This window comes from Camellia sinensis, chromosome 6, assembly GCF_055761805.1.
Source record: "Camellia sinensis isolate YWXY chromosome 6, ASM5576180v1, whole genome shotgun sequence".
Lineage (NCBI taxonomy): Eukaryota > Viridiplantae > Streptophyta > Magnoliopsida > Ericales > Theaceae > Camellia > Camellia sinensis.
This window is the reverse complement of record NC_138966.1, coordinates 203,706,590-203,732,823: the sequence shown is the minus strand read 5'-3', so window position 1 is coordinate 203,732,823 and position 26,234 is coordinate 203,706,590. Positions and strand designations below refer to the sequence as shown.

At 40.4% G+C, this 26,234-nt stretch overlaps 2 protein-coding genes across 8 annotated transcripts in view; both read left to right on the top strand.

The window, feature by feature from the left end:
* Positions 1–4,409, top strand: part of LOC145792209 (uncharacterized) — a 32,381-nt gene extending 27,972 nt beyond the window's left edge. Inside the window, exons 8-10 of the mRNA XM_082872977.1 lie at positions 3,332–3,386; positions 3,926–4,056; positions 4,167–4,409. Coding sequence (XP_082729103.1) covers positions 3,332–3,386; positions 3,926–4,056; positions 4,167–4,409 — 429 coding nt within the window. The remainder of the gene's footprint in view (positions 1–3,331; positions 3,387–3,925; positions 4,057–4,166) is intronic.
* Positions 4,410–4,469: 60 nt separating this feature from the next.
* The window catches only part of LOC145789334 (intermembrane lipid transfer protein VPS13-like), a 41,713-nt gene continuing 19,948 nt past the window's right edge, over positions 4,470–26,234 (top strand). For 3 of the 7 annotated variants that reach the window (XM_082872971.1, XM_082872974.1, XM_082872968.1), the window contains exons 1-11: positions 4,947–5,105; positions 8,497–8,573; positions 8,788–9,241; positions 9,358–9,444; positions 19,971–20,126; positions 20,231–20,415; positions 20,876–21,406; positions 21,612–21,789; positions 21,881–22,023; positions 22,122–22,248; positions 23,019–23,240. In XM_082872971.1, the coding sequence (XP_082729097.1) occupies positions 9,086–9,241; positions 9,358–9,444; positions 19,971–20,126; positions 20,231–20,415; positions 20,876–21,406; positions 21,612–21,789; positions 21,881–22,023; positions 22,122–22,248; positions 23,019–23,240 (1,785 nt within the window). In that variant the 5' untranslated portion in view covers positions 4,947–5,105; positions 8,497–8,573; positions 8,788–9,085. Of the gene's footprint in view, positions 4,601–4,846; positions 5,106–8,496; positions 8,574–8,787; positions 9,242–9,357; positions 9,445–19,970; positions 20,127–20,230; positions 20,416–20,875; positions 21,407–21,611; positions 21,790–21,880; positions 22,024–22,121; positions 22,249–23,018; positions 23,241–26,234 lie in introns of those variants that run through there. The other 4 variants (XM_082872970.1, XM_082872969.1, XM_082872973.1 and 1 more) reach the window with 4 other exon arrangements.

Sequence of the window (26,234 nt, the reverse complement as noted above, 5' to 3'; positions counted from 1 at the left end):
AGCAAATGAATTAAAAACAAAAACCCAGCTTATCAACTTTCTTTTTCTTTTTATTATTTTACTCCATCTTTTGATTTCACCAGCTACACATGCACAACCACCCACATGCCTTCTCTCTCTCATCTTTTCACTTTCCAACCCACTTTGCATCCACCGCCACTTTCCCCACTTTCTATATTATATATATATATATATATATCTCTTTTTTATTATATATTAAAAAAAAAAAAAAAAAAAAAAAACATCATCTCTCCTCCGTTTGATTTCACACTCCATTATTTTTATTTATTTTCTCCAACCCACTTTCCTTATTTCCCCCATCTTTCATTTTTTTGATTTCAAATATATTTTTATTATTTCTTTTCTTTATTTTTCTTTCACATTATTTTTACTCTTTTTCCAATTCCATTCATACCATTTAGCTTTGCACACCAAACCATATTTTATTCATCTCAAGGATCAACCCCGATCACAATTTTACACAAAAAAAAAAAAAAAAAAAATACAAACAAACAACCACATTCACAGGTGGGATTTTTTTCTTCTCTACTCTGCCGCCGGTCTTTTCTTCTTGCCTCCGTCCTGGGCGGCCCTTGCCGGTGTTGCCTCCGTGTGTCCCACTCCACTGGGCATGATCACTACTCCCTGCTCCTCCACTGCAGCATATGGCGGCCCTCCAAATCGGAACATCACAGTAGCCTTCCGCTTCAGCTCCTTATTTTCTGCCTTAAGCACACTTATCTCTGCTCGCGCATCCTTATACATGCGTTGGAGCAGAGCCAGCTGGGAGTTTAAATGCTGCACCTCATTTGTCCTACTCTGCAGCCGGTTCGACAGGTTTGTGACCGCCGTCATGCTTTCCACACATGCCTTCAAAGTATACTGATTGGCCTCCACATCCGACTGCACTGCCATTCTTTGCTCCACCGACCGCATCGGAAAGTTCAACGGAGCAAACTCCGGGGCGCTTGGTTGAGGTTCCAGTGCCACCGCACCAGTTCTCTCTCTCGTTGACTCGTTGAGGTCGGGAAAGAGGGTGAGCAGCCCGCGGGAAGACGATGAAGCCATTTTCTAGGCAACAGAGTGTTATACAGAATCTCTCTCAGAAATCTCTCTCAGAATATCTCTCACAGGTGTTTTTGCCTCAGCCTCAGCCTCTGTCTTATAGCCGAGGCAGCCACGCGCATCGCGCGCCTCTTGACGCCCGACAAACTGGCACGCCTTTTCATGGCACATCTTTTGATAAAGTGGACACGCCTTTTGATGGCACGCCTTTTGACAAAATTGGGCACACCTTTTGAGGGTGCAACTTCTACAACGGTCCGACATGACCCCATAAACTGTCCCGACATTTGATACCGGTTAGCTCCTTTATGGGTCCGACAAGACTCTGTAAACTGTCCCGACATAGATTCCGGTTAGTTTCTACAAGGGTCCGACAAGACTCTGTAAACTGTCCCGACATTGATTCCGGTTAGTTTCTACAAGGGTCCGACAAGACTCTGTAAACTGTCACAACAACTGTCACAACATTGTCTGCTACAACGGTCCGACATGACCCCATAAACTGTCTTCTACAACGGTCCGACATGACCCCATAAACTGTCTTCTACATCGGTCTGACACGACCATACAGTGTCTCCTATCCTTTTTTTTATGTATTTTCTTGTTTTATTCCTCTCTTCAAACTCAAGTTGGTTAGTTTCTATCCTCCTTGAGTTTGCGGGGGGCTGTTAGAATTTACCTACACCTACCACCACCTACTACCACACCTACTACACCTACCACCAATTTACCCTCACCTACTCCTCACCTACTACCCAAACCCTCTCCTATATAATGAGCTACTCTGATTTGTAATATAAATCAATGTATCAGATCAATCAATATTAATCAATAATAAGATCATCAGATACATTTATTCTCTGTAGTTTTCTCTTTATACATATATTTTTACAACTACCCAAACCCTCTCCTATATAATGAGCTACTCTGATTTGTAATATAAATCAATGTATCAGATCAATCAATATTAATCAATAATAAGATCATCAGATACATTTATTCTCTGTAGTTTTCTCTTTATACATATATTTTTACATCTACCAACTCCATCGTCTTACCAGTTAAGGTTCCTATTTATCCACTCACAATATGCTGTTAAAATGCAGAGTCATGCGTCTACTTGTTCATGTTTTTATGGTTTTTATTGCAGACAATTCACTTCCATGCTATTTTTGCCAAAGGTTTTATATTGAAAACCATGGTTGATAGGTATTAAATATATTGTCAATTCAGGAGTCTATCTAAAGCTCAAAGTTGTTTAATCGCCTACCTAACTTGGGCATTCAGAATTTTGTAACATATTCCTATTTTACAGCATTTCACCAAATTCTTACCTATTTTTGTAAATTCTGAGATTGTCGTCAGAATTCTGAATGTAAAATTTTCCAGCTTTACGGTTTTACCTCCCATTTTTGTCCAATCATCTTCTGGGTATCCAATCTGATATGGATCTTAGTACTGTTTAATGAACTCAATATCATGACTAGGACTTTATATGTTTCTTTTGTTTGTTTCTCTTTTATTTTTTCCCCTTTACTAATAATATTTTTTTTTTAAAAATGTGTCTGTACTTGAAAAGTCTCTTCTAATATCTCTTGAGCAAGGGTCTATTCTTGGCCTTCCTCAGTTCTGATTATTTGTCATCGCACCCGTGAGTGGCGGTTAAATTGGAATAGATATGAAGCTGTTTTTTGAAGTGTTGAGCTTGTTTGGCTCATTGGGGGAACTGTTTTACAATCTGCATGAAGTCCCATCCCCAGCCCCACACCCCTGCTGGAAGGACAACCCTCTTCTCTCAAGTTCCTATTGCTAATATTCCTGCAGCTTCCTTTGTGCATATTTTTCCATCTGTGTTCCCTTTTTCTTTTTCTGATAAATGTTAATTTGGTGGATAACAAGGAAAGGTAGCTATAAAACTTGCAAAATGCACAGAAGGCAAGAAAAGCCAACCATCTTGAGAAAAGTTCATGGATTAATGCTAGAAAACTGATGTCATAACTTAGAGCACTATTGATTAAGGATTTTAGATTTTTTCTTTGAACTCATAAGAAGAAGCTCCTCATGTTCAAGACATCTGGTATTCCACTCTTGCCAGAGCACCTTTTTTAAAGAGCTGAAATTATCTGCGAAGATAATATTTGAATCATGTATATGATACCTAACACAATTGATTTTCTGTAATCTTTTAATCAGTTGTTAATGAGTTCTTATTCAATCTGAAATCCGAATTTCATCCTACACAATCTTTTGCTTATAAATTTTGCAGGGGATAGCAAAGTTGGAAGTGGAGGTGACAAACGTTGCAGCAAAAGCTGGAAAAGGTACATGTTACTTGGAAGATTAGCTTCTAATTGCATAAAATGCATAAATTTGCTGCATATGCCTTTACCTAATGAAAAGAATATTAACACCATGTACAGTAGGCTGAAAACAAAGTTCCATACTTCTCGCAAGAAAATACTCTGAATCTTCTTTCACTGAGGACTCAAGTCAACAGAACCACCTTTTGAGTTCATGTTGGTTTCGGAATCATCTATAAAAAGTTAGATAAATATTTCCATTTATGACTGTAAAGCTGTGCTTAATTTGTTGCTGAAAATGATCCTTGGCACATTTGTCATGAATTTGTGGAGTTTCCAGTCTAATTATAATCAGTTAGTTAATTTCATGTTCTTTTATGATGTGGTGTACCATGGGTGTCAATCTTGGAGTTTTCCTGTGTCACATACTGTATAGGATTTACTGTTCTTTCAACTGAATGCTTAATTCCATTTAGTTACACATGATTCTTTCTTTGGATGCAAACTTGATCATATATTATGGTTGTGTTTGCATAAAATTTTCTTTTTGGTCAATATAGGTGAAGTTGTGGGTGCATCTTCGTTTTCTGTTGGACATGGTGCAAATACCTTGAAGAAGGTGTCTTCAGCGAGAATGCTACATCAACCACCTGATGGCCAACACATTGTGTCATATCCACTAAAGACAAAGGTTAGTGATTCATTTCAGATCATGTAGGCATGCTTTCATGCAATTATGTATCCATTCTTTTTCTCTTAGTATTCTATGAATTCTTGCATTTTCTTTGTTCTTCATTTCAGGGTCAGCCTAACTGTGACGACATAAATTCTGGCGCATGCCTTCTAGTTTCCACATCTTATTTCGAAAGGAAAGCAATTACGAAATTTCAAAGTAGTGTGCAAATTGGAAATGACGTTGATAGAGATGTAGGTTTCTGGGCGGGGCTTGGCCCAAAGGGTGAATGGGAAAGTTTTCGTTCATTCCTTCCTCTGACTGTGATCACCAAAACACTGAATGATGATTTGTTGCTGTGGAAGTTGTAATGAGGAATGGAAAGAAGCATGCAATTTTCAGGGGTCTCGCTTCTGTTGCAAATGATTCAGGTGTCAAATTAGATGTGTCAGTCTGCCCTATATCTATGATTAATAGTCATGATCTCTCTGAAGCTGGAAAGAAAAAAGTTATGGGGCAAAGCATAACAAGTATGTCCAAGGATTCTGACCACTGCTTACAGGTTCGCCCTTGTTTTGATCATCCTCAGCCCCCATACTCATGGGGATATGCAGTTGCTGTAGGTTCTGGTTATGCATATGGAAAGGACCAACCCTCCATGGATCAAGGTTCTGTTTTCTAGAAAAAATACATTGAAGCAAGGAAATAAAATGACTGTCTCTTCATTGAAGTTAAATCAGCTTGAGAAGAAGGATATACTTTTGTGTTGTCCTAGTACTGGCTGTAAGCAATTTTAGCTTAGCAGCATGGTTGCCTCAGTTCTTCAGACAGAGCTTAATGCTCCTGTGTATGATTGGAAAATATCTATTAATTCTCCTTTGAAATTGGAGAACCGACTTCCATGCCCAGCAGAATTCACTGTATGGGAAAAATTGAAAGAAGGTAATAGTGTTGAGAGACAACATGGTATTATTCCATCACTTGGGAGTGTACACATATATTCTGCTGATGTCCGGAAACCCATATATCTTTCATTGTTTGTTCAAGGCGGCTGGGTTTTGGAAAAGGTGATGTTAAAACCTATCACCTACTTCACCCACTAAACCTAACCCACTACACCACTACCACCTCACCTACTCCACTAAACCTAACCCACTACACCACTACCACCTCCACTTTACCTACTCCATCTACCACCTACTACCACCTACTCTTCTATATATAGGAATCATTGTAACATTCAATAAATCAATCAATAATATCAATCATCAATACATATTTCATTCTCTCTATTTTTCCATACATCAATTTTAACATGGTATCAGAGCAAGGTTAAGCAGTTCGTATTTTTTGCTTCACCGGCGGGCGGCAACCTCGCCTTGGCCGCCCGCCGGACCTCAACCTAGTCCGCTAGAATTTTCTACACATACCTTGAAATTTCTTCGAGTCCACCACCTTCACGCCCAACTCCTTCGAGTCGCTGTCCTTGACTCACCCAGTCAACCCATCACCACCAATTTTCTTCCTTGAAGCTTCCTCTGTTCTTCCGACGGCGAGTCCGACCTTCGTGTTGCCTCAGCACTCAACTCAACTTCCTCCTCCCATATTTTTAACTTCTGCCTTTTGGCAGACTGCTCAGCCTGTGCAAGAAGGTGAGCATCCGGGATCCTATCAGTGCCAAAGGAAGTTTGAAGCTTTGCCAGGCCAGCTTCCAGAAGTGTCACAGCCATATTAGTCTTTGACTCCCACAAAGATCCCAAGAAAGTTCCAGATCTATCAACATTTTCCACTTCAATCTCAACATCCCTCTGCATTATCACTCCTCTCATAAGTGCAATTGCTTCATCAAAAAAAGGCTCATCACGACCAGGGCACCTGACACCAGAGACGGAGAAAGCAATGCTGCACGTCTCCTTGGGAATTTGTACAGCCACGGGTATGGAACAAACACAGCAGCACTGAGCACAGCAATGTTCAACAGTGGATTAAGCTGTGGGTCTTGCTTTGAGATTAGCTATTTTGATTTCGTGCATAGTGTAGAGATACACGTGATTGGTATTCTGGCCCATGGTTTTGTGCACCAGCACATGGTTTTTGCCATGTATTATGGGTTAGTGCTTGAGCAGCTGTAAAGCTTATTGGTAAACGTGTGTATAGTGCAGAGGTGGGACGTGTTTTGTGATGAGGTATGTCACTAGTTGATATTATATATATATTTATATATATTCGACCAAAAAAAAAAAAAATCAACTCCACTCACCTTTGAATTTTCATTCCCAAGACACCCATGTGGGCTTGTCCCCTCTCTCCTCCGTTTGATTCCAACTTCATTATTTTTATTTATTTTCTCCAACTCACTTTTAATCTCTTTCAAATATCCACTCTACAATAATATCTCTTTCTCAAAGACCCCATCCAAAAATATGTTTTTTTGGTAGGACCCGACCAAACAAATTTGAATCTCCCATTTCCTTTTTATTTTTTTTTTCTTTTCTTCCTTTCACATTCACACATTTCTCTTCAATTTTATTCACATACTTCTCTTCCACTTTATTTTCTTTTATTTTCAAAAAAAAAAAAAAAAAAAAAAAAAAAAAAACAAAAACAAAAACAAAAACAGAAGAAGAAGCACTGCACACCAAACTCATTTTATTATGTCAGGGATCAACCCCGATCCCAATTTTACAAAAAAAAAAAAAAAAAAAAAACAAACAAACAAACAAACCACCACAACACACCCACACCCACAGTGCGATTTTTTCTTCTCTACTCTGCTGCAGGTCTCTTCTTCTTGCCTCCGTCTTGGCCGGCCCTTGACGGTATTGCCTCCGTGCTTCCTAGACCACCAAGCAAGTTGCCTCCTCCCTGCTCCTCCACTACAGCATATGGTGGACCTCCAAATCGGAACATCACGGTGGCCTTCCGCTCCAGCTCCTTGTTTTCTGTCTTTAGCACACTTATCTCTGCTCGCGCATCCTTATACATGCGTTGGAGCAGAGCCAGCTGGGAGTTTAACTGTTGCACCTCATTTGTCCTGCTCTGCAGCCGGTGCGACAGGTTTGTGACCGCAGTCATGGTTTCCACACATGACTTCAGAGTATACTGATTGGCCTCAATATCAGTTTGCACCGCCATTTTTTGCTCCACCGACCGCATCGGAAAGTTCAACAGAGCAAAACCAGAGGTGTTTGGTTGAGGTTCACTGGCCACTGCACCAGTTATTTCTCTTGTGGACTCGTTCAATTCTGGAAAGAGCGTGAGCAGACCACGGGAAGAAGAGGCCATGTTGCTGAGTGTTTCAGAGACGGGTTGGTTACAGAGTATTACAGAGTTTCTCTCTCAGCAAAGGAAGAGTTTTTTCAGAGGATTTTCAGAAGTTTTTTGTCTGCCTCAGCCTCGGCATCAACCTTGGTTAAATAGCCGAGGCAGCCACGCGTATCGCGCGCCACTTGACGCCAAACGACAAACGGGCGCGCCAGCCAGGGCACTCACGTGCCTCGCCATCATGTCCGGCACACCTTTTTATGACTTGGGCTCGCCTTTTGATGGCACGCCTTTTTATGGATTGGGCACGCCTTTTGATGGCATGCCTTTTTGATAGATTGGGCACACCTTTTGAGTGTGCGACTTTTTAGGGGTCCGACAAGACTCTGTAAACTGTCCCGACATTGATTCCGGTTAGTTTCTACAAGGGTCCGACAAGACTCTGTAAACTGTCCCGACATTGATTCCGGTTAGTTTCTACAAGGGTCCGACAAGACTCTGTAAACTGTCCTGACATTGATTCCGGTTAGTTTCTACACGGGTCCGACAAGACTCTGTAAACTGTCCCGACATTGATTCCGGTTAGTTTCTACAAGGGTCCAACAAGACTCCGTAAACTGTCTTCTACAACGGTCCGACATGACCCCATAAACTGTCTTCTACATCGGTCCGACACGAGCCAATGTCTTCTACATCGGTCTTCTACAACGGTCTGACACGACCAAACAGTGTCTCCTATCCTCTTTTATTTTTTATGTATTTTCTTGTTTTGTTACTCTCTCCAAACTCAAGTTGGTTAGTTCCTATCCCCCTTGAGTTTGCGGGGCTGTTAAAACCTATCACCTAACCTATCACCTACTTCACCCACTAAACCTAACCCACTACACCACTACCACCTCGCCTACTCCACTAAACCTAACCCACTACACCACTACCACCTCCACTTTACCTACTCCATCTACCACCTACTACCACCTACTCTTCTATATATAGGAATCATTGTAACATTCAATAAATCAATCAATAATATCAATCATCAATACATATTTCATTCTCTCTATTTTTCCATACATCAATTTGAACAGGTGAGAATTTCAATATAATGTGTACTGACTCGTCAGATCTATAGCACCCGCATTCATGGTTAAGAATTTGAACTCACAAAGCTCTTCCTTTTTTCCTCTTTCATATCAGGATCCTGTTGTTGTTTTAGATCTTACATCGACTAACCATGCCTCATCATTCTGGATGGTTCACCGGCAGAGGAAAAGGTCTGCTCTCATGTTCTAATGTGCAATTCCTTTTTATATATATCTTGTTAGCTGGACAACGTTTGAAGGAACCGTATTGAAATTTATTTTCTGTTCATAACGCAACAATGAGCAGTGGGCTGGTGGCTGCCAGTACTCCTGTTCTAGTTTTGCATCTTCATGGTAAATTAATTTGATTTTGTTACCCAGTACCTTCGTGACATCATGTGTGCAGGAGATTGCGTGTGAGCATTGAACGTGATATGGGAGGAACTGCTGCTGCTCCCAAAACTATAAGGTTCTTTGTCCCTTATTGGATCAGTAATGAATCCTCTTTATCTTTGGGATATAGAGTGGTGGAAATTGAACCTCTGGAGAGTGTGGATGCAGAATCCCTTCTGCCCTCAAAATCTTTTAAATCTGCAAAAACAGCACTGAGAAGTCCTACAAATTTAATGGACAGGAGACCTGTTGGCCTGAGGAAAAATGTTCAGGTATGAGAAGCAATTGAGGATACAAGTCCAACACCTAGCATGCTTTCTCCACAAGACTACGTCGGTCGCGGTGGGGTGATGCTGTTTTCAACACGAAATGATGCTTATCTGTCCCCACGGGTGGGCATTGCAGTTGCAATTCGAAATTCCGAATTTTACAGTCCTGGGATATCTCTGCTTGAGCTTGAAAAAAAGGTGATATGATAAACAATTATTTAGCCTCTTCAGTATGGCTTGAGGGATTTTTTTTTTTTTTTTTCATGTGTTCACAATTCTGTCTTACAATTTATGGCATTAATTTTCTCTTTCAGCAACGGGTTGTTGTCAAGGCCTTTAATTCAGATGGTTCTTACTATAAGCTTTCAGCCATGCTACAAATGACTTCAGACAGAACAAAGGTGCTTTATTGTCATCTTAATTTTTTAATTTAAATTCTGCAATTGCTGATAAATTGATATTTTTGCACTAGTTATGTAACTACATTAACTTGATTGTATCATTTTAATTTTTCTCATTTAGTGTTGAGTTTTTTATTTTTTTTTATATCTTGGTTAATTAATTGTTTCCTTATGTGTTATAATAGTCTACTTGCGTAGCATGATTTACGCGAGAAACATCATCCATCTACATGTGGTTTTATCTTTGTCATCTAGCTCATTTTTCAACTTGTTCGGTTCCTTTTCATTATGGAGAAATTGTTAGAATAGTATATTATTAGTTGGGTTATTATTCAAGTGTAATTATTCTATGCCTTAGGGCTCCCTTGTAATTATTAATCTTCATTAATATAAAAAGGGGATGATGTTAAAATTCACCTACTACACACCTACCACTACCACCTACTACACACTCACCTACTTCACCTACTCTCCACCTACTCCTCACCTACTCCATACCTACTACACACTCACCTATTCTCTTCCCACATCCTCTCTTCTATATATAGGAATCATTGTAAAATATCAACATATAAATCAATCAATAATATATCAAATTCTTGCATGGTATCAGAGCAGGTTTAGAACATAGTATTTTCGCTTCCTCGGCGGGCACCAACCTCACCTTAGCCGCCCGCCGGACCTCAACCTAGTCCGCTAGAATTTTCTACACATACCTTCACTCCCACGCCCACTATCACTGGCGGTTTGGTCCGCCGCTGTGTCCGCTGGAGCATCCGGCCCCGGCGCCGCTGCCTTAAACAACTCACTAGGTTCCAACACCTTGTCAATCTTATACACCACCACCACCACCAGTTCATGGTGTCTCCGAGCTCCTCGTCGGCGGCGGCGGCGGCGATGCTGAAGTTCGGGTGTGAATTGCTACCCATTTTCGGACTCGAAAGCGATTCTGTTGTATGCACAGAAGGCGTATCAGCCACAGTTTGTGAAGATAGAGGAGCACAATTTTTTCAGTGGGGATGAGGCTTGTAATTTCTTTTCGGCCCTTCCATGGTATTGCTCCGATTAGTGAAACTAGAAGACTGTAGAACCCAAATCATACAACAATGAAAAATAGGGGAATTCAGAGAGAGAAAGTAGTGGAGAGAGAGAGAGAGAGAGATGCTGTGTGCTTTTTGGAATGCTTTGTGCTAAATATTTGCCCTCCACCTTCTGCTTTCTTGGGGTGATGTTCCAGCTACAATTGCAGACAGTAGCTTGTGGGCATGTGTGGTAGCTGGCTAGTGCAGGTATGGCTGTGGTCCATCACATGCTGCGGGATTTTCTAAGGATTTTATCGGCTTGGTTTGTTGTAATGGTGGGCAGGCTGTCAATTGAAGTCAAAACCATGTGAGTTTTATATATATTATACATAAACATGAAACCATGTGAGTTTTATATATATTATACATAAACATTTTCCTTTTCTTTTTTTATTCCTTTTATTCTTATTTTTGTACAAACCAACCCACTGATTTTATATTTTATTTTATCACATACCCATCATGTACCCCACTCTCTCTCTCTCATCTTTCCACTTTCAAACCCACAATCCTTTTTTTAATCAACCCACGTTGCTCCACTTTCTTTCTTTTATTTTATTTTATTTATTTATTTATTATTATTATTATTATTTTATTATAAAAAAAAAACAAATTTCATTATTATTTTTCTCCATTGGTGAGCATCATCCCTCCATGATATCCATTTTATTATTATTATTCTTATTATTATTATTACTCCGGGTTCCATCCTTCTCATCAACTATCTTTTATTTTCTATCTATATCTATATATTTGTACATTCCAACCACTTCTGATTTTTATCAATTTTCTTTTATTTTCATTCCACAAAAAAAAAAAAAAAAAAAAAAAGCAAAAGCACTGCACACCAAACTCATTTTATTCATGTCGGGGCTCACCCCGATCGCCATTTTCCACCAAAAAAAAAAAAAAAACAAAAAAACAAAAGAAAACAACAGACACACCAACACCCTCATCCACAGGCGGGATTTTTCTTCTCTACTCTGCCGCCGGTCTCTTCTTCTTGCCTCCGTCCTGCGCGGCCCTTGACGGTGTTGCCTCCGTGTTTCCCACACCACCGAGCACGTTCACTCCCCGCTGCTCCTCCACTGCAGCATATGCCGGATCTCCAAATCAGAACATCACGGTGGCCTTCCGCTTCAGCTCCTTGTTTTCCGCCTTTAGCACACTTATCTCTGCTCGCGCATCCTTATACATGCGCTGGAGCAGAGCCAGTTGGGCATTTAACTGCTGCACCTCATTTGTCCTGCTCTGCAGCCGGTGCGACAAGTTTGTGACCGCAGTCATGGTTTCCACACATGACTTCAAAGTATACTGATTGGCCTCAATATCAGTTTGCACCGCCATTTTTTGCTCCACCGACCGCATCGGAAAGTTCAACGGAGCAAAACCAGAGGTGTTTTGTTGAGGTTCACGGGCCACCGCACCAGTTATCTCTCTTGTTGACTTGTTGAGGTCGGGAAAGAGAGTGAGTAGACCACGGGATGAAGAGGCCATATTCTGGGTAGCTGAACGGGAAGAAGAGGCCATGTTTTTTGGGTTGCTGAGTGTTTCAGCGAAATAGCAATTTCAGACTGATAATGTTCGGAAGGGTTAGCCTCCGCCTCAGTTTATAAAGACCCTGACAAAGAGGCAGACACGCGCATCATGCGCCGCTCGGCGCTCGACGACAACATGGGCGCGCCTTTTGATGGCCCGTCTTTTGATGGCACGCCTTTTTATGGATTGAGCACGCCTTTTGATGGCACGCCTTTTTTGACAGATTAGGCACACCTTTTGAGGGTGCGACTTTACAGGGGTCCGACAAGACTCTGTAAACTGTCCCGACATTGATTCCGGTTAGCTCTTTCATGGGTCCGACAAGACTCTGTAAACTGTCCCGACATTGATTCCGGTTAGCTCCTTCATGGGTCCGACAAGACTCTGTAAACTGTCCCGACATTGATTCCGGTTAGTTTCTACATGGGTCCGACAAGACTCTGTAAACTGTCCCGACATTGATTCCGGTTAGCTCCTTCATGGCTCCGACAAGACTCTGTAAACTGTCGGCAAGACTTTGTAAACTGTCACAACAACTGTCACAACATTGTCTGCTACAACGGTCCGACATGACCCCATAAATTGTCTTCTACAACATTATGACACCCCCATACAGTGTCCTCTACAACGTTATGACACCACCATACAGTGTCCTCTACAACGTTATGACACCACCATCCAGTGTCTTCACCAATGGTCTGAAACGACCATACAGTGTCTCCTATCCTCTTTTATTTTTTTTTTGTATTTTCTTGTTCTGTTACTCTCTCCAAACTCAAGTTGGTTAGTTCCTATCCCCCTTGAGTTTGCGGGGGGCTGTTAAAATTCACCTACTACACACCTACCACTACCACCTACTACACACTCACCTACTTCACCTACTCTCCACCTACTCCTCACCTACTCCATACCTACTACACACTCACCTATTCTCTTCCCACATCCTCTCTTCTATATATAGGAATCATTGTAAAATATCAACATATAAATCAATCAATCAATAATATATCAAATTCTTGCAGATGATATCACAATCATTTCCTTATCTTGGTATTCTCTAAAATCATCATGGTATCAGGGCCTAATCCTAAAACCTAAACCCATTTACCCATACAATTCCTATTACCCACTGGAGCCACTAGCCAAGGTTGTTAAAATCAGGATCCTACGTTGGATCGTTAGAGGTGTTTATAGGATCGGATCGTAGAATCGGATCGAGGATCGTAAGATCTTACCGAAAAAGACAAATTACATAATAATTTAATTTAAATAAACATTTCTTAAAAAGTATACACAAGATGAGCCTATATTCTATTAAAAAGAAGTAAAGAAATTGTGAAAAATATAATACTCCATGTAAAATGTGTATATAATATTATATAATAGAAAACTCGATGGTAAAAGTTTTGTATTTCATCAAAAAAGAAGATGAAGAAGAAGAAGAAGAATTCTATAACAAAATACTTTACAATCTACAATAATGCATAAAAAGTGAAGAAAAAAATATATAACAAAGTTGGATATGAAAATAGATTAAGAACTCAAAAGAGCAGCTTAACCGAATGATAAGGTTTGTCATTAGCATCCCTGGTGGAGTGGATTCGAACCACAAAAATAATCTCTCAAAAAATTAGGATAAAGTTGCAATCATCTTACACTCCTTAGACTCTACTAAAGCTAAATTTGTTTTTCCGACAAGTTAATTTTCTTAAATTACCACAATAATTGAATGTTTGTTTCCTAGTTGTTTTTCTTAGTCTATTTGATTCAATACTACTTAATTTTTATTATTTATTTTGATCACATAAATTGGTATTTAAACAACAAACAAAAAAATTACAATAAAATATGTCATACAATACAAAACAAGGCTTGTAAATTGGATCGGATAGGATCGGATTCGGATCGGGATTCCACGATCCTATAAGATCTCATTACCAGGATCGAAAGATCTTAACTATAAGGAATTTTTTACACGATCTGGATCAATTGTACTCAAATGGATCGTAAGATCCGGATCAGGATTTTGATAACCATGCCACCAGTCGTCAGCCGGAGATAGGTTCTCTCTGTCGGCTTAAACCGACTCCACTTTGAGGGGCTTCGGCTCAAGCCGAGAAGGACCCAAGTGGTTTCAGGTGGGTTGATGTCTGTCTAGGGTTTCAGCTCACCCTTGTTGATCAAAATCAGCAACTCAGATCACCCTAGGGTTCAAAACGCACCCGGGTTGGTCGAACCGAAGGTCCATCCTGGTCTCTCGTTGGTCCTTGCCGTTGGTGTAGGCTCGTCTTGCCTGGCCGACTACCATTGATAGTCCCTTTGGCCTAGCCGACTGCGTCTATGCCTTCTTGGCTTCATGCGATCATCTCTCTGCTGTCTGCTTTTGTCTTCCTTTCTGTTTCTTTAGATTGTTGTTTTCTTAATTCGTTATGCTTTTATAGTAGTTGTTGTGTCTTTCCTTTCATCACCACCTTCCGGGTTTGTGATTGGTACTAGTTTCGTTGAAGGTTCGGTAATAGAGTATCCATGGCAGATTCCACTAATGTGTCCACGACTTCTCAGACACGTAGGAGTGAGAGTTCCATGATACTTCTGACTATGACTGATAACCCCAACCCTAGTCTTAAAATCACCACCTCTCTATTTAATGGTCAGAACTATCTAGGGTGGTCGTAGAGTTTGACTATTTTTTTGAATAGCAGAGGGAGGATGGGGTATGTTGATGGCAAGATACAGGCACCCAGCACCACTGACCCGGGTTATGACCAATGAGAGATTACTAACTCTTTGATTACGGGTTGGCTTATTCATTCAATGGTACCAGAAATTGGTGAGGGCTACTTGTCTATGGAGACTGGCCAAGATATTTGGGATGCTATGGCTGCCACCTATTCCCGCAAAGGGAATTTCTCACAGGCATTTGAGTTGCATCGCTCCATTGAGAGCTCTGTTTAGGGGGAGCAAGCTGTTCTTCAGTACTTCACCTTCCTCACCAACGGCTGGAAACGCCTTGATCACCTGCAAAACTATAAGCCTTTTTGCACTGCTGATTCAGTCGGGTACAGGAAGTTTATTGCACAGGAAAGGGTCTTTAAGTTTCTGGCAGGTCTCAATGTGGAGTATGATCCAGTTCGGAGTTAGGTTCTGGGTATGGACACTCTTTCTTCACTTTAGGAGGCATTCGCCTATGTACAGAATGACGAGAGTCGCCAGTCTGCTATGATGTCATCTGTCTCTATTGACCGCTCAGCGTTACTGTCTACCCCTATAGATGGCTCAGTCTGACTCCCATCCCTTCGTCTACCACCAAGGAGTCTGTCTTCTATGATTACTGTCGCAAGCTGTGGCATACTCGTGAGACGTGTTGGAAGCTTCATGGGACTCCATCCGGGGGTCGAGGTGATCGGTCTAGTTCTAGAAGAGGTCGGTCAGGCCAGTCTAGAGGACGGGGCTCTTATCCAGGGACTCATCAGTCTAGTGCCGTTGATACACTTGATTCTACTTCCGCTTTCGTTGGCTAGGCTTCTGATGGTCTCTCTGGCATGACTACTCATGAGCTTGAGGATGTTTTGCGTCACTTGCTGGACCGCCAGTCTTCCACTGCTCTCGGTATATCTTCCTCGTTGTTTGCCCACTCAGGTAACTTAGCCTCTTCTCCTCATGTTTTCCTTTCTCATAAGTTTTTGCCCTGAATTATTGATTCTGGTGCCTCCAATCATATGTCTGGATCCTCTGACCTTTTCTCTGTCTATAAGCCCTCTTCAGGTCAGGACAAAGTTAGGATTGCAGATGATACTATTTCTTTCATTTCTGGGAAAGGTTTAGTCCATGTCACTCCTACCATACCTCTATCTTCTGTTCTCTATATTCCCAATTTTTCTGTTAACTTGTTATCCTTGAGTCGTATTACGCAGGATTTGAATTATAGTGTGACGTTTTTTCCTAATCATTGTCTTTTTTAGGACCTTGTCACGAGGAGGACGATTGGCAATGGTAGTGCAGAAAATGGTCTCTAATTCCTGGTTCAACCGGACAAACTTGCTCATTCTTCTACCACGAGTCCTACTACCCAAGATGATTCATGGCTGTGGCATCGGCGTCTTGACCATCCTTCTTTTTATTTACATAAGCGTTTATTTTCATCTGTTTTTGCAAACAGTAATGTGTCTAAGTTTCTTTGTGAGTCTTGTCAACTTGAAAAACAACACAGAGCTTCTTTTGCTCCTAGTTTTAATAGAAGTTTAGTTCATTTTTCATTAATACATTTTGATGTCTGGAGTCAATCTCGTGTTATATCTGTGAAAGGGCATATATGGTTTGTTACATTTATTAATGATTTTTCTCGTATTACTTGGGTGTATCTCATGAAAGACGAGTGAGGTTTTCTCGGTGTTCCGCAATTTTCATAAGATGATTTGTACTCAGTTTGGGACCACTGTCAAAATCTTTCGTTCTAATAATGGAGGGGGGGAATACATAGATTTTGGATTAGGGTAATATTTTTCTACTCATGGCATTATCCTTCAGACTTTTTACACTAATAACCCTCGAGAGAATAGGGTGGCAGAACGTAAGAATCGTCATCTTCTTGACATGGCTCGATGCATGTGTTTTTCTATGAGTGTGCCTCGGTCCTACTGGGGCGACGCTGTTCTCACCGCTGCCCATCTTATTAATCGTCTTCCTACCCAGGTCTTGCAAAAACAAGCTTCCCTTCAAGCCCTCCTAAGTTCCAAGTCCTTGTTTTCTATTTCTCCAAAAATATTTGGATGTGTCTGTTTTGTCCACAATCACTATTTTACTCGTGGCAAGTTGGACCCTTGCTCCCTCACATGTATTTTCCTTGGGTACTCTCCTATTGAAAAGGGGTATAAGTGTTATCACCCTTCTTCTCGTAAGTGGTTTGTGTCCATGGATGTCGCCTTCTTTGAGTCTCAGTCCTATTTCTTGTCCTCTCCTATGTCACAATCCTCCCTTCAAGGAGAGCCTTGGTGTGAAGTAATTATTGTGATTCCTATGGTGGAACCAGTTGTTCCTGCACCACCACCTCTTACTGGGACTACAGAACCCACTGTCACTAAAGATAGGGAAGGGAAAGTTTATGTCAGGGACAAAGACAAACAAAAAGTTAACTGGATACAAGAGACCACTTCTGCTCACCCACTATCATCTCTTGCTTCTGATGAGAGTCCAGGTAACTTTGAATCTCTTGAGTCCACTGATCTTGATAATCCTATTGATCTTGATGTTCTTATTGCTAAGAGAAAGGGTGTGAGATCTTGTGCTCAACATCCTATCTCTAATTTTGTGTCCTACTCTCACTTGTCATCCTCATATAGAGCTTTTGTGTCAAATATTTCCTCTGTTAGCATTCCTAACCATTTTCAAGATGCTTTTGCTACCTCTAAATGGAAACTTGCCATGATTGAGGAAATGAAAGCACCTAGGAAGAATGACACTTGGGAATTGACTGAGTTACCCAAGGACAAACCACCTGTAGGATGCAAATGGGTGTATACGGTGAAACAAAAAGTGATTCCTATGGTGTGAAGTGATTATTGTGATTCCTATGGTGGAACCAGTTGTTCCTGCACCACCACCTCTTACTGGGACTACAGAACCCACTGTCACTAAAGATAGGGAAGGGCAAGTTTATGTCAGGGACAAAGACAAACAAAAAGTTAACTGGATACAAGAGACCACTTCTGCTCACCCACTATCATCTCCTGCTTCTGCTGAGAGTCCAGGTAACTTTGAATCTCTTGAGTCCACTAATCTTGATAATCCTATTGATCTTGATGTTCTTATTGCTAAGAGAAAGGGTGTGAGATCTTGTGCTCAACATCCTATCTCTAATTTTGTGTCCTACTCTCACTTGTCGTACTCATATAGAGCTTTTGTGTCAAATATTTCCTCTGTTAGCATTCCTAACCATTTTCAAAATGCTTTTGCTACCTCTGAATGGAAACTTGCCATGATTGAGGAAATGAAAGCACCTAGGAAGAATGATACTTGGGAATTGACTGAGTTACCCAAGGACAAACCACCTGTAAGATGCAACTGGGTATATACGGTGAAACAAAAAGTGGATGGTTCTATTGAGGGTTACAAGGCTAGACTTGTGGCAAAAGGGTTCACTCAGACGTATGGCGTTGACTATTAGGAGACCTTTGCACCCATGGCTAAGATGAATTTAGTCAGTGTACTTCTCTCTCTAGTAGCTAATCTAGATTGGCCACTTCATCAATTTGATGTAAAGAATGTCTTTCTTCATAGTGACCTAGAAGATGAGGTATATATGGACATTCCTCCTGGTTTTGAGGATCATCAGACAAAAGGTAAAGTATGCCGGCTTCGGAAGTCATTATGGTCTCAAATAGTCTCCAAGGGCTTGGTTTGAGAGATTCACTCAGGTTATGATTAAATATGGCTTCAAACAGAGTCAGGCAGATCACACCTTGTTTGTGAAACATTCCTCACGTGGTAAGACTACAACGCTCATTGTTTATGTTGATGACATAGTTTTTACAGGCGACGATAGTGAGGAAATACCTTTGTTGAAGAAATATTTAGTGAGTTTGAAATCAAAGACTTGGGGAGCTTGAATATTTTCTGGGAATTAAAGTTGCTCGCTCTAAGGATGGGATATTTATCTCACAGAGGAAGTATGTGCTTGACCTGTTGAAGGAAATTGGGATGCTTGGCTACAAGGCCTGTGACACTCCACTGGAACTCAATCAGAAATTGGGGGATGATGGAGGAGGAGCAGTTGTTGATAGGGGGAGCTATCGGTGATTAGTGGGTAAGCTCATCTACCTATCTCACTCCCATCCTGATATTGTTGTTGCTGTCAGTGTGGTTAGCCAGCTTATGCATGCTCCTCATCAGATTCACTTTGAGGTTGTTATGAGAATTTTGAAGTACTTGAAGTCTGCTCCAGGTAAGGGTCTTTATTTTTCAAAGCATGATCATCTTCGTGTGGAAGCCTATACATATACTGACTGGGCTGGATCAGTAACTGATAGAAGATCGACTTCAGGGTATTGCACCTTTGTTGGAGGCAACCTAATTACTTGGAGGAGTAAGAAACAAAATGTGGTTGCCAGGTCAAGTGCAGAAGCTGAATTTAGAACTACGGCATAAGGAGTGTGTGAGCTCTTATGGATTAAGTTATTGTTGAGTGATCTAGATATTGATCAGACGGACTCTATGCGGTTATACTGTGATAATAAGGCCGCCATCAACATCGCTTACAATCCGGTTCAACATGACAGGACAAAGCATGTTGAGATTGATCGTCACTTCATTAAGGAGAAACGCACTAATGGCACAATATGTACTCCATTTGTGCAGACTGGTGAACAACTTGCTGACATCTTCACCAAGGAAGTTGGGAGTAAGCCATTGCATGACATCCTAAGCAAGCTGGGCATGAGAGGTATCTTCACACTAGCTTGAGGGGGAGTGTTAGATTAGTATATTATTAGTTGTGTTATTATTCAAGTGTAATTATTCTATGCTTTAGAGCTCCCTTGTAATTATTAATCTTCATTAATATAAAAAGGGGATGATATCACAATCATTCTCTTATCTTGGTATTCTCTAAAATAATCAGAAATATCCATTATAATCAGAGCATGAGGACAGTGATTCCAAGAACTGGTCCTACGTCTTTGTGTGTGTGTGTGCCCTCTTGCTATAATAGTTTGCTTGCATAACACCTAGGTTTTAAAGTATGGTACTGTAACAAGATAAATTTTAAGGTGCAGGGTTTACATCAGATAATCTATATTTCTTTCACAAGATGACAATTTATGAAATTAAGAACCTATTGAATGATGCTAGTGGCTTCTGAATAATTATTTTTTTCAATAAATTACAATTGACAAACACATTTTTTTGCAGGTTGTTCATTTTCAGCCACACACTTTGTTTCTTAATAGGGTAGGCCGCTGTCTATCTCTGCGGCAGTGTGATACTCAGATGCTGGAATGGATTCATCCCACTGATCCTCCAAGACATTTTGGATGGCAGCCTTCCACAAAACTTGAGTTGTTGAAGGTCAGTGCAAATTGATTGTTTCTTATGGACTATACACAGTTTAACTTAAAACAGGACTTTGTGTGTTCTTCCAGTGTATGATTTGGTTTTACTGTCATTTGTAGGTGCGGTTGGATGATTACGAATGGAGTACACCTTTTAGTGTTGAGACAGAAGGTCTGATGTGTGTCTCCTTGAAGAATGAAACCAAAAGTGAACAAATACATTTGAGGGTGGAAGTAAGAAGTGGAACAAAGTGCTCACACTACGAAGTTATTTTCCGTCCTAACTCATTGTCAAGTCCTTACAGGTTTGATTCTTGTCCCTTAATTTTCTCTTTTAGAATTTTTTATTTGTGCATCTTTGTTTAAATTATGGAATCCTTTAAACTTGGAAGGAGATAAGAATATGTGCTAAAACCTTATTTTCTTTAATCATAGCTAAATAATTTTTTCCCTTGAAGTGCTGGAAAATTATGAAACTTATCTCAAATTGTTATGCAGTACCTGATTTTAGAAATCAATGCAGAATTGAGTTTATGATTGAATAATGAACTCATTGTCAGAATTAAACTTGTCATTTACCTTTTTTTCCCTTCCTTTCTCCAGACAGCACTAGGAAAATTTTTTGTAGAATGGAATGGAAGATACAGTATTTATAATATGGTGCATAAACATTATCTTACTGCATTCTTTTTCTTTGTCATGTATATGTATCTTTTCCTGCAATTTCTACCGAAAAAGAATGATTAATTAATTATGTTTTGTCAGGATTGAAAATTGTTCATTGTTTTTGCCCGTAAGTTTTCGGCAAGTGGATGGCACCAGTGATTCATGGCGATCTCTTCTACCTAATTCAGCTGCTTCATTGTTATGGGAAGATCTTGGTAGACGAAGGTTGCTGGAACTGTTGGTGGATGGGACTGACCCATTGAAATCACAGACGTACAACATTGATGAGATATCCGATCATCAGCCAATCCATGTGGCAGGAGGACCTTCTAAAGCTTTATGTGTTTCCATTCTCAAAGAAGAGAAAATTAATGTCATTAAGCTCAGTGATTGGATGCCAGAAAATGACGCAATTGTCAATCAAAATGTTCCATCATCTTTATCTCAACTTTCTGGGAATGATTTTCAACATCGACAGTCAAACACCTCAAATTGTGAATTTCATGTTATTGTTGAGCTTGCTGAGCTTGGATTGTCTATCATCGATCATACACCTGAAGAGATCTTATATATGTCAGTGCAGAATCTACTTTTATCATATTCCACAGTATTGGACTCTGGAATCAGTAGGTAATTTTCTTTATCAATGGACACTAGCATGTTTGATGAAATTTATCGTATGAATTAGTCAATCTGGATACGCGCACATCATTCAGGGAAGTTGTTGGATGATGTGCTTGTTTATCATATTTGTTTGTCTGATAATGGTAGTGGTGATGATCATGATGATGACAATACATGGTTAGTGATTCAACAAACTTAATTTGTGTTGCAGGTTAAAAGTAAGAATGCGTGGGATTCAAGTAGATAATCAGTTGCCTTTAACCCCAATGCCAGTTCTTTTTAGGCCACAAAGAGTTGTAGAGGAGACTAATTATATCTTGAAATTTCCCATGACACAGCAATCAAATGGATCACTAGGTTTTTTTGTCTATCCATATATTGGATTCCAAGTGAGTATACTAAAGTTTCAAACTTAAACCAGAAACTTGATGGCTTATGCTATGCTTAATAACATTTGTTTTGATTGCTTCCTATTCACAGGGACCAGAAAATTCTGCCTTTTTGATAAACATTCATGAACCGATCATTTGGCGCCTTCATGGGATGGTCCAGCATGTAAATCTTAATAGGTTATATGATTCTCAATCTAATGCTGTTTCATTCGATCCGATCATACAAATTTGGTAATGACTCAAAGCATAACTTTGCTTTTTTTATTGTGGCCTGTTTCTGCACTTGCTCTTTTTAACTTATATTTGAATAATATGTCCTTCACTGGCAGTGTCCTTAACATCTCTGAAGTTCGTTTCAAAGTGTCAATGGCTATGTCGCCAACTCAACGGCCTGTGGGTGTACTTGGGTTTTGGTCATCCTTAATGACTGCATTGGGTAACACTGAAAATATGCCAGTAAGCCTTTGTTCTATCTCCTTATTATACCGTAATTTTGATATCTAATTCTTTGCAAAGAACTCCAATATTTTCTGGCTAGGCAGAAAGTAACACCAGCTTGTGTATTGGAATCAGAGTTGGGGCATTGATTCTACCATTTGATAATATTTGCTAAGAGATCACCGTCCCCAAAAGATTATTTTGTCTTGATTTGTTTCACTCCATTTCTTTGACGCTTGTTCAGGGTATTACCGTACAAGAAAAATATTCAATTTATGTGGTGGTTGCATTTTGCTGACATGACCCTTTTTCAGTGTGGTATTGCATGGCAGCATCATACTATATGGGTTCATGACCCTGCATAGGAACACTTCCAACTATTATTCCCTGCCATTCAGCCAACTGTTTGAGTGGTTGGTCAGTGAGTTTGCTCCCCATATGACCAACTAGGGTTTGACTCTTGTCAGTCCCTCCCGTTTGCCCCGATGATGCAATTAGGGGGGTGTTGCTTGATCCTCAGGTTTATGCTCATGGGGTGGGCCAAAAGGACCCTGCCTAGGATACAGTTAACTGTTTGAGTGCTCAATTTGGGACACAACTGAATTGCCATAGGTTCGCTAGTTCTTAGTGTTATGTGGTGCATGAAACATTGGTTGTGGTTTATGATGCATCAGAACCACAAGTCAAGGATCAAGTAACTCTCTGCTGATTTAACTCATATTTTTGCAGTACCTTGAGAATATAGTAGAAAATGTCAGAATGAGTAATCATTTCATTGTGCTATTCAGGTACGGATAAATCAAAGATTTCAGGAGAATGTGTGCATGAGGCAAACTGTTCTTATTAGCAATGCTATCTTGAACATTAAGAAGGATCTTCTCGGTCAGCCTCTTCAATTGCTTTCGGGTGTTGATATATTGGGCAATGCAAGCAGTGCACTTGGACATATGAGTAAAGGTGTTGCAGCCTTATCAATGGACAAGAAATTCATACAAAGCCGACAGAGACAGGTTTCTTTAAAACTAATTTATGCTCTTAGTTTTTGCATTAATGTTGTGAATTGGCTACTTTTTGCATTGCAAGAGATCTCCAACCTTGTTTTGTAGTGCAGACCTATGTTACATGGACTCTTCAAATATATCAAATACATGGGTTAGACACCCAACACTCGGATAAAGGCATGGGATATGTGTCCGATACTATTTATCGGACACATATTTCATCAGACACACCTTATATATTTATATTTATTGCTATTATTATATGTATATATTGATGTATAATTGCTATACAATGAGTAAAATGCTTTTATGACACTGTATGTTACATATAACACCATTTTATCTTAAATAATAGATTGGATCATGCAATAGACACTGCAGGTTTTGCCTAAATAAACTGAAATATATTCCTTCTTCCTCATATTTTCGGAGTTCTTCTTCCTCATATTTTCTAAGTTGGTATCAGAGCTACAAAAAACATAGCAGCCCTAAAACCGTCATAGCCATGTCGGAAGTCACGTCCGAAACCACTTCAACCCCTGCCACTGCCATTCCGGTGAACACGTCAAACTCTCACTCTGTCCAAATCACCACCATCCGCCTAAATGGTGATAATTTTCTCCGCTGGTCACAATCTGTCCGGATGTATATCCGTGGGCAAGGAAAGATCAGTTACATCATTGGTGACAAGAAGGCTCCTGCTGTTAATGATCCGCTGTTCGACAGTTGGGACGCTGAAAATTCCATGGTTATGACATGGTTGGTCAATTCCATGGAGGAGGATATAAGCTCTAATTACATGTGCTATCCTACTGCACAAGAATTGTGGGATAATGTTAGTCAGATGTATTCTGACCTAGGAAATCAATCTCAAGTTTTCGAATTAACTTTGAAGTTGGGAGAGATTCGTCAAGGAGATGATTCCGTCACCAAATATTTCAATTCGTTGAAAAGGTTGTGGCAGGATCTTGACATCTTCAACACATACGAATGGAAATCGGTTGACGACTGCAACCACCACAAGAAAACTGTGGAAGACAGCCGTATTTACAAGTTTCTTGCCGGCCTCAACATTGAGTTCGATGAAGTGCGAGGAAGAATTATTGGCAGACCTCCTCTCCCATCCATTGGCGAAGTATTTGCCGAAGTCAGAAGGGAAGAGAGCCGAAGGAGCGTCATGCTTAAGAAAAAAGGTACTGGTGAATCAATTGAAATTTCTGCTTTAATTAGCGATGCTGCGGCCAACAAGGCTGCAAATTACCAGCGCAGGTTTGATGATAAGCCACGGGTCTGGTGTGATTTTTGCAACAAGCCTCGCCATACACGCGAAACGTGTTGGAAGATCCATGGCAAACCTGTCAACTGGAAAAGCAGCAAACAAGGAGAGAAGAATCGTGGCTTTCCTACCGCTAATGAAGCCGATTCAGGTCCCTTCAACAAAGTGCAGATTGATCAACTCTTAAAGCTGATAAAATCCAACTCCTCATCCGGTACTCCTAGTGTTTTGTTGGCACAAACAGGTAGAAATCCTAAAGCCTTCTCTTGCCTAAACTTCTCTCCGTGGATCATAGATTCCGGTGCCTCCGATCACATGACTAGTGCTGGAAATTTGTGTTAATGCATATAATAAGATAGTGGCATATGATAGTGGTGTTGGTGGTAGATAGTGGCATGTATAGAATATGATAGTGGTGTTGGTGGTAGATAGTGGCATGTATAGAATATGATAGTGGTGTTGGTGGTAGATAGTGGCATGTATAGAATATGATAGTGGTGTTGGTGGTAGATAGTGGCATGTATATAATATGATAGTGGTAGATAGTGGTAATATATAATATGTAAGTGGCATATAATGGGTTATAATGATGTTTGTAATATCTCCTATATAAGGAGTGTCATTTGGTCTTGTAAAATAAGAAGTTTTGAATATAACAGAAATATATTCCTTCTTCCTCATATTTTCGGAGTTCTTCTTCCTCATATTTTCTAAGTTGGTATCAGAGCTACAAAAAACACAGCAGCCCTAAAACCGTCATAGCCATGTCGGAAGTCACGTCCGAAACCACTTCAACCCCTACCGCTGCCATTCCGTTGAAAACATCAAACTCTCACTCTGTCCAAATCACCACCATCCGCCTAAATGGTGATAATTTTCTCCGCTGGTCACAATCTGTCCGGATGTATATCCGTGGGCAAGGAAAGATCGGTTACATCACTGGTGACAAGAAGGCTCCTGCTGTTAATGATCCGCTGTTCGACAGTTGGGACGCTGAAAACTCCATGGTTATGACATGGTTGGTCAATTCCATGGAGGAGGATATAAGCTCTAATTACATGTGCTATCCTACTGCACAAGAATTGTGGGATAATGTTAGTCAGATGTATTCTGACCTAGGAAATCAATCTCAAGTTTTCGAATTAACTTTGAAGTTGGGAGAGATTCGTCAAGGAGATGATTCCGTCACCAAATATTTCAATTCGTTGAAAAGGTTGTGGCAGGATCTTGACATCTTCAACACATACGAATGGAAATCGGTTGACGACTGCAACCACCACAAGAAAACTGTGGAAGACAGCCGTATTTACAAGTTTCTTGCCGGCCTCAACATTGAGTTCGATGAAGTGCGAGGAAGAATTATTGGCAGACCTCCTCTCCCATCCATTGGCGAAGTATTTGCCGAAGTCAGAAGGGAAGAGAGCCGAAGGAGCGTCATGCTTAAGAAAAAAGGTACTGGTGAATCAATTGAAATTTCTGCTTTAATTAGCGATGCTGCGGCCAACAAGGCTGCAAATTACCAGCGCAGGTTTGATGATAAGCCACGGGTCTGGTGTGATTTTTGCAACAAGCCTCGCCATACACGTGAAACGTGTTGGAAGATCCATGGCAAACCTGTCAACTGGAAAAGCAGCAAACAAGGAGAGAAGAATCGTGGCTTTCCTACCACTAATGAAGCCGATTCAGGTCCCTTCAACAAAGAGCAGATTGATCAACTCTTAAAGCTG